The sequence below is a fragment of the Pelophylax lessonae genome (genome assembly GCF_965119305.1).
Source record: "Pelophylax lessonae genome assembly, chromosome: 3".
Lineage (NCBI taxonomy): Eukaryota > Metazoa > Chordata > Amphibia > Anura > Ranidae > Pelophylax > Pelophylax lessonae.
The window spans coordinates 60,951,755-60,964,088 of record NC_138770.1 but is presented as its reverse complement, the minus strand read 5'-3'; the positions used below and the strand labels follow the sequence as shown (position 1 = coordinate 60,964,088).

General features: G+C 46.4%; 1 protein-coding gene across 1 annotated transcript in view; it reads right to left on the bottom strand.

Annotated features, from left to right (window-relative positions):
• The window catches only part of EFR3B (EFR3 homolog B), a 340,255-nt gene that overhangs the window by 106,440 nt on the left and 221,481 nt on the right, over positions 1-12,334 (bottom strand). Inside the window, exons 5-6 of the mRNA XM_082251134.1 lie at positions 7,658-7,779; positions 3,194-3,343 (exon numbers count right to left, since the gene is read on the bottom strand). Of these exons, the coding sequence (XP_082107260.1) occupies positions 3,194-3,343; positions 7,658-7,779 (272 nt within the window). The remainder of the gene's footprint in view (positions 1-3,193; positions 3,344-7,657; positions 7,780-12,334) is intronic.

Sequence of the window (12,334 nt, the reverse complement as noted above, 5' to 3'; positions counted from 1 at the left end):
GTAACTACCGCTTCCTGTGGTACTTAAATGTTGGAAGGGAAGAATCGCACCGGTAGTAGTAGTTGATGCTCGATCTAATGTCCTGAATACCGGTGAAAACGTCCCCCCCACCCTGAAACCGGGTGGGGGCGCACCTTCAGGCTGTGTACTCCTTTACTTCGGGTTTGGCTGGGTTGGTCCTCTGCTTGTCCGACCAGCCCTTCTTGAACCCTCCTGGAGGAGTCTTGCCTTTCCCGCTAGTACCAGCCGGGCGCCCTTTATGGGCGGTAAAGAAAGGTCCTCGCTTGTTGCGAGGTCCCTTAGCTTTTGCAGCCTGTGGCAAAAAAGTGCTCTTGCCCCCAGTGGCATCCTTAATGATTTCATCTAGGTTGGCCCCAAATAGACGATTCCCCTGAAAGGGGAGATTGGTCAAGGTCTTTTTGGAACCTAGGTCAGCTGACCAGCATTTTAACCACAGCACACGTCTGAGGATCACTGCTAACTTAGATGCATGCCCTAATAAGGGAGTAGTGTCCAAGGCTGCGTCACAGATAAACCGTAGCCCTTGTATGATCTGTTCCATCAAATCAGATGTCTCCTGGGGAATATCTTTTCCCCTAAGATCTTGGCGTACCATTTTCGCCCATTCCGTAAGTGTCTGGGAAACTAGACCAATAACAATTACTGGTCTAAATGCTGACCCTATCAGAGAAAAGATAGTGCGGGACTCTGCTTCTATCTTTCGATCCACCGGATCCTTAAAGGACGAAGTGTCCTCCACTGGAATAACCGTGGCTTTATTCAGCCTGGAAATAGGCGGATCCACGACTGGTGGTACCGTCCATTTCTTAATGATGGATTCCTCAAACGGATAGCGTCTAGCAATACGCTTGGAAATAGTAAAGGTACGTTTAGAATGCTCCCATTCTCCTTTAATCTGATTACCAAAACATTTAGGTACAGGAAAAGCCTTCGCCGTCTTGATGGGCTTATTAGTACCAAAAGGCATCTCTGTTTCAGTTGCCTCTGCCGGTAAAGCCTCAAGTTTTAAGGTTTCTTGCACTGCCACAACTAGTGCGTCCACCAATGCTTCTTCCTGAATTATAGCAAGAGAAGAAGCGTCCTCCTCACTGTCTGAGGGGGCTTTACCTGGGATAACAGCCCTTGCAGAGGAACCTGCAACTGCCGTGACCATCTCTGAATCTGAGTCAGAGGTGTCAGATGGTATAGGGGTAGGCGGGGGTCGCTTCCTTGACCCCCGTCCCTGACAGGCCGCCTCCACCCGAGCCACCATAGACTCCAAAATTGCTGTAAATGACTCTATACTCTGTGCACCGGCGGGTCCCGAGGCCCCCTCGAGGGAAACAGGTGGGGGAATATGTGTGGCAGGGTCCATGATAACTCCAGTTACTTCCTGGATAATATAATTCAAAAGTAAAGAAAAAAACTTTTTTTTTTTTTTTTTTTCTTTTTCTGACCCCCAGCGCCACAAAAAGCCCCTTAGTGTTACCTGCTAGGGATCCCTATCGATCGAGAGAGAGAGAGATAGACCCCCAGGCTCACCACTTGATGCTCAGAGTTAAACTGCAACAGGTTACAGCGCTGTCTTGACAAACAGGAAGTCTTTTGGCTGGCTGCCCAGGAAGAAAGGAGGCGGCTCCGCCCCTCTGCACGCCTTCCGGCGCCTCCCCCAAGCTCCACGAGGTGTAGGATCACCTCAAACATGGCCGCCCCCATGCTGGAGACACGAGGCTACGCCAAAATGGCGGCTCGTGCGATCCAGCAAAAAAAATGGCGGCGGCCTGTACTGAATAGCGGTGTGCTGCAGGGCACACAACACTCTCTCTGCATGGGGATATGGCGTGGTTGGCGGTACCGGCCCTGGCGGACCGCATGGCCGTTCGGGAGGCCTGCTAATAGCTGGAGATCTGATTTGGAAGGCAGTCTACATGTCCGTGGCTTCTGACTGGTAGGTAGCTTATACTTAACCCATAAGATTCCCAGAATGCCACAGATTACATCTTTTAAACATGTATACAATAGATTGTTAGCTCCCAAACCAAGCCTCCTGGCTTTTTGCACACATAAAATCACACTCAAAGTAGGAGGATCTGTGACATGTTATAGGATAGAAAGGACTCTTTCTTACCATACAGAGAGGGGCCCGCGTTCACCACAAAACCCGACAGGGAAAAAGGGGGAACATACTACTCACCATACCGGAACCAGGCGGGCACCAACTCCTGACAGTACCCCTCTCCACCGGGGCGGGAGGGCTGTCGACCGATACGGACGCCGTGACTCATGGTCTTTGGCGTTTCAGCGAGACGTTTAACTCGCGGGTTCAGTCCTTTTAATGGGACTTTGTCGCGGCCGACCCAGCGCGGAGCTATGGCCTGCACGCGCTCGTAGGCTGAACTGGGGTGACCACCGGATCTCAACATCCAGCCCGTCGCCCAGTTCAGCTTTCTTGCTTGAAGATCTCACAGGAACACTGGAGAAAAAAAGCTGTCTAAAAAATCCTTTAAGAAAAAAATTCTTGCCAGGACCTAAGATCCCAGCAAGGTATCTAGGTCCTTACTCCTAACTAGACAGAAAATAACTGATTTGCTGAGGCAGAGAGAGAGAGGATATACCCTCTGGGACTGCCCCTAGGGTGTGGCCAGAGCTTTTTAATTTCCTGTCTAGTCCTGCTCCTGTGGAGGCAACATAACCCGAAGGTGGTGTATCACCGAGGACTACGTCTGTCAATGAGCGCTAGAGAAAATACGTTTTGGGTTTAGATGAGCTTTATGGCTGGGTTCACAATGGTCCAGCTGTGGTTTGCAGTACGGTGTCCTGTGCGTTCGTGTTCACCGGTTCAGGTGCAAATTTTCCCCTGAATTCGCACCTGAACCGGACCCAAAAACACACAGGACCCTTTTCAAATTCGCACCGCAGCCGCCTGGACATATGTGAACCGGCTCCATTAAAAGCCAGTCACACTCGTGTTATGCGAATTGGATGCAGTGTAAAACACATCAGATTTGCATATATGTGAGCCCAGCCTAAGGCATACTCACTCCCATTTTGCCAGCTGTATGTAAGAAAAAAAAATATTTTTACTGAACCCAGACCTGGATAAAGTGGTTCTGGCTTTAAAAGGTTTTACTGGCCTAGAGGTTTGACTTTACACAAGAACCTATAATCCAATCTTCTACATGACGAGTGTCACCTCTCTGTCTCCTCCACATGCTGGAGATTGTACAGCAGCGACGGCACGATCTTGTCCATGTGTTGGGGCTCCCAGATGTTGGCCTGAAGTTCATCGTTCACAGTTTTCCTCACAACGCCCTGGAGGCCCTTAATCCCGGACAGCCGGATCCTTAAAAACACATTACATTTTATTTATTTAAAAAAAGGTGAAGAAATAATGTTTGCATCTACAATAGCAGAGACATCAAACAAGGTTCTTAAAAAAAAACTGCTCACCTACACCTTAGAGCAGACACTTAGAAGTAAGATTTACAGTACAAACATAAAACAGTGCTGCGCCAGATAAAAACGAAAATCCAAATTGCGCTGATAGTTGTACACTTTATATATATATACAGTATCTCACAAAAGTGAGTACACCCCTCACATTTTTGTAAATATTTTATTCTATCTTTTCATGTGACAACACTGAAGAAATGACACTTTGCTACAATGTAAAGTAGTGAGTGTACAGCTTGTATAACAGTGTAAATTTGCTGTCCTCTCAAAATAACTCAACACACAGCCATTAATGTCTAAACCGCTGGCAACAAAAGTGAGTACACCCCTAAGTGAAAATGTCCAATGTGGGCCCAAAGTGTCAATATTTTGTGTGGCCCCCATTATTTTCCAGCACTGCTTTAACCCTCTTGGGCATGGAGTTCACCAGAGCTTTACAGGTTGCCACTGGAGTCCTCTTCCACTCCTCCATTATAACATCACAGAGCTGGTGGATGTTAGAGACCTCGCGCTCTTCCACCTTCCGTTTGAGGATGTCCCACAGATGCTCAATAGGGTTTAGGTCTGGAGACATTCTTGACCAGTCCATCACCTTTACCCTCAGCTTCTTTAGCAAGGCAGTGGTCATCATGAAGGTGTGTTTGGGGTCAGAATCATGTTGAAATACTACTCTGTGGCCCAGTCTCTGAAGGGAGGGGATCATGCTCTGCTTCAGTATGTCACAGTACATGTTGCCATTCATGGTTCACTCAATGAACTGTAGCTCCCCAGTGCCGGCAGCACTCATGCAGCCCCAGACCATGACACTCCCACCACCATGCTTGACTGTAGGCAAGACACACTTGTTTTTGTACTCCTCACCTGGTTGCCGCCACACACGCTTGACACCATCTGAAACAAATATGTTTATCTTGGCCTCCTCAGACCACAGGACATGGTTCCAGTAATCCATGTCCTTAGTCTGCTTGTCTTCAGAAAACTGTTTGCGGGCTTTCTTGTGCATCATCTTTAGAAGAGGCTTCCTTCTGGGACGACAGCCATGCAGACCAATTTGATGCAGTGTGCAGCGTATGGTCTGGGCACTGAAAGGCTGACCCCCCACCCCTTCAACCTCTGCAGCATTGCTGGCAGCACTCATTTCCCAAAGACAACCTCTGGATATGACGCTGAGCACGTGCACTCAACTTCTTTGATCAACCATGGCGAGGCCTGTTCTGAGTGGATCTTGTCCTGTTAAACCGCTGTATGGTCTTGGCCACTGTGCTGCAGCTCAGTTTTAGGGTCTTGGCAATCTTCTTAGCCTATGCCATCTTTTTGTAGAGCAACAATTCTTTTTTTCAGATCATTAGAGAGTTCTTTGCCATGAGATGCAATGTTAAACTTCCAGTGACCAGTTTGGGAGAGTGAGAGCGATAACACCAAATTTACCACACCTGCTTCCCTTCACTCCTGAGACCTTGTAACACTAACGAGTCACATGACACCAGGGAGGGAAAATGGCTAATTGGGCCTAATTTGGAGATTTTGACTTAGGGGTGTACTCACTTTTGTTGCCAGCGGTTTAGACATTAATGGCTGTGTGTTGAGTTATTTTGAGAGGACAACAAATTTACACTGTTATACAAGCTGTACACTCACTACTTTACATTGTAGCAAAGTGTCATTTCTTCAGTGTTGTCACATGAAAAGATATAATAAAATATTTACAGAAATGTGAGGGGTGTACTCACTTTTGTAAGATACTGTACATACCATTGACTAGATACATAATTGCTCTACAATTTATTGTTAACACTTATCATTTTATCCTACAGTTAGCTATGATCTTCTATAGTTGCCAAATACCTTTCAAATGTCTCCCTCTCTTCCCCTGCTCCTGTAATTGTCGTATTTCCTTTCACAGAATATCTGCTGTATAGAATGTGACTTATGCACTTTGCTTTACTGCTGTTGGAGTTTATGCTGGACATCTAAACGGATGCAATGTTTCTTATTAAACAATGGAGACGGACAATGAGTGATTATGGTAAATAGAGATTTTTTCAACTGATAATTCACTTTTAAAATGCACTGTTATGGCCTTTTGTATTATCTCCAGAACAGGAGCAGGTGCAGATTTCCAATTAAGTTTAATAACATCCCATACACCTAGCATAGCCGATTAAGGATGCAGTGAAGTGAAGTCAAGCCAAGCGGTCTGGGTCAGTGACTTCTAAACTGTGACCTAAGGTCATTAAAGCGATTCTAAACGTTAGTTTTTGGCTTTTTTTAAAATAACAAATTTGTTATACTTACCTGCTCTGTGTAGTGTTTTTTCACAAAGAAGCCCCGATCCTCCTCTTTTCGGGTCCCCGGCTTGCGCTCTGGGCTCCTCCACCTTGACCAGTGCCCCCAATAGCAAGCCGTTTGCTGTGGGGACACTGGTGCATGCTCACTCCCAAGCTCCGCTCTATGCATCCATAAGGCACATAGAGCCGCGGCTTGGCCAAGCCCCCCACTCTCTCCTCATTGGCTAATTTACTGTAATTGACAGCAGTGGGAGCCAATGGATCCTGCTGCTGAGTCTCAGTCAATGATGACAGAGGGAGATCCGAGACAGCCAAGGCTTCTGTGCACATCCCTGGATCAAGAGGGGGCTCAGGTTGAGTATAAGGGTGGGGCTGAGGAGGAAGCAGCATACAGAAGGTTTTTTTACCTTCATTCATAGAATGCTGCATCCACCTAAGTGAGTATGATTTTTTGCAACTTTATGTTCCCATACTCCGGGCTGCTGGTAAGGGGATACCACTGGGTCTCCTGTAGGGTGCCCGGGCCCTATCACTTAACAGGGCCAGCCGGCAGCTTCACGTTTCAAGTTCATGTTCTAAACAGGGGCGGACTGATCATTCTGGCACTGCCTAAGGGGCCGGAGCCAGTAGGGGGCTCCATAAGAGGCTCTTTCACTGCACCTCTACTTGTTGCAGAGCACCGATCATACGCCATCAAACATTCCCGCGGAGTGGTCTCTGTTCACAGTCCTCAGCAGTCCAGTTTCCTAGATCGTGGCATGGTATTGGTCCCCCCATCTTCCCTGCACACAAGGACCCCCTTACATGGACAGGACGAAGACAGCAGACAGCCCGATGTCCACAGAACAGGGAACACCCCCTCTGGGATAGCCATGCAGCCCAGCCAGCGGCCACTGGGATAACTGCCTTAACTCTGCAGACCTGATCTCCCTTTCATTCTGCTGTGTCCCTAGCTCGGAAGATCCAGAGATGATCCAGTGTGTGGATGAAGGATGATTTTCAAGCACCCCTGTGAAAGGGGCTATGGAGGTGGCAGATTTAAATATACAGCACACAACACCAGCCCTAGATCCTGACTGCCTGAGACTACAAGACAGCAGTCTGAAGCCATAATTGTGAGTAGCAGACAAACTGATAAACTGATCCCCCCCCCCCCATCTCTCTCTGATCCCCCCTCTCTCCCTTCCCCCCTTCTTTCTCTCAACCCCCTCTCTCTCTCTCACCCCCCCTTCTCTCTCTCACCCCCCTCTCTCTCCCATACAGCCTACCATGATTTCTAACAGCAGCCCTGCCTATATTTCTCTTTTAATTTTTTTACTTCTCACGTCACTTGAATTGATATTATATGCAGACAGTTTCTCATCCCTTTGATCTGCAGATTAATGAAACAAAGCAGATACAAAAGTAACAATGTGATCTTGATTACTCTATCTGCCTGAACAATGTTTATAAACACTGTGTCAGACAGTCCGTTTTATGATATCTTTTATAATAGTTTTTTCTGATTGTCGAACGTATCGATACCTCTTCAATAGCTTCTGAATCTACACAGCAACTCCTGGCTGTCATTTGACAGTCGTAAATTGCTGTCAAGTGCAAGCAGGGAAGTGGTGGCAGGTGAGAAAGATGGGGCATACTACACACGTACTATATACTTCTATGAAGTTTTTTTTGGGCATGTGTAGCACACCGAATGTCCACAACTAGTTAGAGGAAAAACTTAAAGATTAACAATTTCAGCCTCTCTGGCTCAGAACTAACAGGCAATGCAGCAGGCATAAAAAGGAAACATTCATCTGAGGTTCTCTCAATGGTTATGTTGCCAGTGTGGACAGCAGATTATTACTGGTCTAACATTCCTTAACTGCCCATGTATGAGCAGACCCAGCACAAATAACTAGGTATATGGTCCTTACTTGGTCCTTGTCTCCACATCTTCGTAGCTGGAGTGGCACATTTCACTGAATCGAGACACGAAGAAGTCGTAGCTGCGATGGTAGGAGGGGGTGTCCTCTTCGATGTTTGCAAACTTTACAAACTGAAAGAGAGGAAAAAGAGGTAAGCGGGCAGATGGAAAATGCAAAGATTGTATTTTCTTTACTTACAGTATACTTAGCATCAGGAATATTTTTCATGATTAGTATTAAGACACTTCCAGGTATTTACTGGCTCTTCCAGAAATCATGGTACTCCTACCTGACAATGCCTTCATCTGCTTTTTGTTTCAGAACGAAGAAGCCATCTTTGCTCAGGCATTATCCAGGGGCATCAACTACTTCCTGGACTGAGATGCCAGAGATTAGGCAATCATATACAGTATCTCACAAAAGTCAGTACACACCTCACATTTTTGTAAATATTTTATTCTATCTTTTCATGTGACAACACTGAAGAAATGACACTTTGCTACAATGTAAAGTAGTGAGTGTACAGCTTGTATAACAGTGTAAATTTGCTGTCCCCTCAAAATAACTCAACACACAGCCATTAATGTCTAAACCGCTGGAAACAAAAGTGAGTACACCCCTAAGTGACAATGTCCAAATTGGGCCCAAAGTGTAAATATTTTGTGTGGCCGTCATTATTTTCCAGCACTGCCTTAACCCTCTTGGGCATGGAGTTCACCAGAGCTTCACAGGTTGCCACTGAAGTCCTCTTCCACTACTCCATGACGACATCATGGGGCTGGTGGATGTTAGAGATCTTGCACTCCTCCACCTTCTGTTTGAGGATGCCCCACAGATGCTGAATAGGGTTTAGGTCTGGAGACATGCTTGGCCAGTCCATCACCTTTACCCTCAGCTTCGCAAGGCAGAGGTTGTCTTGGAGGTGTGTTTGGGGTAGTTATGTTGGAATACTGCCCTGCGGCCCAGTCTCCAAAGGGAGGGGCTCATGCTCTGCTTCAGTATGTCACAGTACATGTTAGCATTCATGGTTTCCTCAATGAACTGTAGCTCCCCAGTGCCGGTGTTCCGTGAGAATTACCTACCCGTGAGAAAAACCTACCCCTCGTCACTTCCGGTACTCAGCACTGTATGTAATGCAGCGGGTACATTAAAACAGCTGGGCTGCAATACGAATCATCTCCGCTCCTGTCCCGGTCACTTCCCTGATCTCGGATAGTAAATATAAAAGCGGCAGCTGCTGTATGAAAAGATAAATCACGGAGCCGAAAGCCGCTTTTATATTTACTTGCCGACAGCAGGGAAGTGACCGGGACAGGAGCGGAGATGATTCCTATTGCCGCACAGCTGTTTTATGTAAGCGCCGCGTCGGTAGGTTTTTCTCACTGTACACCGTGATCGTTTCATCCTAGTGCGCATGCGCACTAGTAAGCTCCTCTGTTCTTCCATTACGTATCCGCGTCTCTGAGCATGCGCACTGCTGCGCTGCTCAGCTCTTTCTGGCCGGAAGTGACGAGGGGTAGGTAATTCTCACGGGGTAGGTAATTCTCACGTTACACCGGCAGCACTCATGCAGCCCCAGACCATGACACTCCCACCACCATGCTTGACTGTAGGTAAGACACACTTGTCTTTGTACTCCTCACCTGGTTGCCACCACACAAGCTTGACACCATCTGAACCAAATAACTTTATCTTGGTCTCATCAGACCACAGGACATGGTTTCAGTAATCCATGTCCTTAGTCTGCTTGTCTTCAGCAAACTGTTTGCGGGCTTCTTTGTGCATCATCTTTAGAAGAGGCTTCCTTCTGGGACGACAGCCATGCAGACCAATTTGATGCAGTGTGCGGCGTATGGTCTGAGCACTGACAGGCCGAACCCCCACCCCTTCAACCTCTGCAGCAATGCTGGCAGCACTCATACATCTATTTCCCAAAGACAACCTCTGTATATGATGCTGAGCACGTGCACTCATCTTCTTTGGTTGACCATGGCGAGGCCTGTTCTGAGTGGAACCTGTCCTGTTAAACTGCTGTATGGTCTTAGCCACCGTGCTGCAGCTCAGTTTCAGGGTCTTGGCAATCTTCTTATAGCCTAGGCCATCATTATGTAGAGCAACAATTATTTTTTTCAGATCCTCAGAGAGTTCTTTGCCATGAGGTACCAAGTTGAACTTCCAGCGACCAGTATGAGAGAGTGAGAGCGATAACACCAAATTTACCACACCTGCTCCCAGCTCACACCTGAGAAACTTTGTAACACTAACGAGTCACATGACACCGGGGAGGGAAAATGGCTAATTGGGACCAATTTGGACATTGTCACTTAGGGGTGTACTCACTTTTGTTTCCAGCGGTTTAGACATTAATGGCTGTGTGTTGAGTTATTTTGAGAGGACAGCAAATTTACACTGTTATACAAGCTGTACACTCACTACTTTACATTGTAGCAAAGTGTCATTTCTTCAGTGTTGTCACATGAAAAGATAGAATAAAATATTTACAAAAATGTGTGGGGTGTACTCACTTTTGTGAGATACTGTATATATAGGTTTCTACTGGTCAGAACTTGTCTTAAATTAGACAGTAAATTCACCCAATAATCCTATTTTTTTTTTATTTTCTTCCCTGGAGTGTTTTGACAGTTTAGCTGCCGCAGTCAAGCAGAGAGACGATGTGATAATTACATCATTGCGGCATCATTTCCCAACATGACAAATCAAACCTCGCTGTGCCGTATCCGTGTGCATCTGTCATACCATTGTCAGTGCATGGCGGGAACAGATAGCGGGATTGTAATGTTACTAAATACCTGCAACACACAGAGCAGAGATGGAGGAGAACTCTGCTCACACTACAAACCTCAGCACTGTTTATGTATGGAGAACTATTGAGTGGCATCTGTCCCTCTCACATTTCAGTAAACTATTGAACATTGCACAGATGTCTTTGTAGCGTGTCATTTTCTTTTTGTTGCTGATCGCTTGTTAAAGCTGAATGTATTCCTCGAACTGATAAAGGCTGGCACCTCTCCTGGATGGAAACGGCTTATTTTGAGTTTACTGCACACTGTGAGCTTCTCAGAATGTGCAGCAAGTCAGATAGAGTCTGCCCCATTTACAAGGAAAGGGTAAGCTTGCATACTTGTGCTCGTCAAGGTGATGTATACTATATTGCCAAAGTATTGGGACGCCTGCCTTTACACACACATGAACTTTAATGGCATCCCAGTCTTAGTCCGTAGGGTTCAATATTGAGTTGGCCCACCCTTTACAGCTATAACAGCTTCAACTCTTCTGGGAAGGCTGTCTACAAGGTTTAGGAGTGTGTCTATGGGAATGTTTGACCATTCTTCCAGAAACGCATTTGTGAGGTCAGGCACTGATGTTGGACGAGTGGGGCTAGCTTGCAGTTTCCGCTCGAATTCATCCCAAAGGTGTTGTGACGGGAGTCACTTTGGTTGGGTGGCCTGTGGAACACCGCTTACCTTAGAGAGGTTGGGAAAACCCTCTCTCAGCCCCCTAGGCCCCTCTTATGTGTAAGTCGCCCTGTGTCTATTAGGGGCACAGGGTGACCAAGAAAATGATGGACTTAATGGACACTGAGAATATGGTTTGGATTACTTCAAGTGGGACAGTAATATTTATCAACCATATATCTCAAGAAACATATGAAGACTGCTTTACACAGACTCATAGCAGATGCTAATATCATCAGCTCAACCTCCTGTCTCCCACACATTGTTGAATATTCTACTCACTTGTTATCTACTGTGGGTTCTGTGTTTACATTTATGATAATGTGTATTGTACTTCAGGAGCTCGAGGATGGCAGTCTGCTAGTTAATTGGCTCAGGTTGATTGAATCACTGTCATCCATTAGTTACTGGTGGAAAAGTAGAATACCGTTTGTGTTGGTTGTTCTTTAGATAAGTTAATTATATTTCTGTACGCGATTTCATCTACATATGATAATGTAATCAGGCACCTGAGCTGGTGTGGTAATTTGATCATGAGGGGGATGTTTCTCTGTGCTGTATATATTGTGTGTGACACTGTTCAATAAGTGGTTCCAGTTTCTATACAAGCTAGGTTCCGTCTAGTTTTGTATGGGGGGGGGGGGGGGGGCGGCTAGAATATCTGATATCCATGTTCAGACTGGAGGAAGCCATATTCTGACGGAAGATCATAAGTGTGAGTCACGGTTCCGTTACAGGTGTTCTGTCGGTTTGAGGTCAGGACTCTGTGCAGGCCAGTCAAGTTCCTCCACTCCAAACTCGCTCATCCATGTCTTTATGGATCTTGATTGTGCACTGGTGCACAGTAGAAAACCTTTGGGATGAATTAGAGCGGAGACTGTGAGCCAGGCCTTCTCGTCCAACATCAGAGCCTGACATCACAAATGCTCTCCTGGAAGAATGGTTAAACATTCCCATAGACACACTCCTAAACCTTGTGGACAGCCTTCCCAGAAGAGTTGAAGCTGTTATAGCTGCAAAGGGTGGGCCAGCTCAATATTGAACCCTACAGACTAAGACTGGGATGCCATTAAAGTTCACGTCAGTGTAAAGTCAGGTGTCCCAATACTTTTGGTAATATAATGTAAGGAGGGGGGGGGGAGGGCTTATAAGACTCCAACTTATTTCCCCAACTCTGGGCTAATTTTGTTCAAGGTCCTCCAGCAGCTTT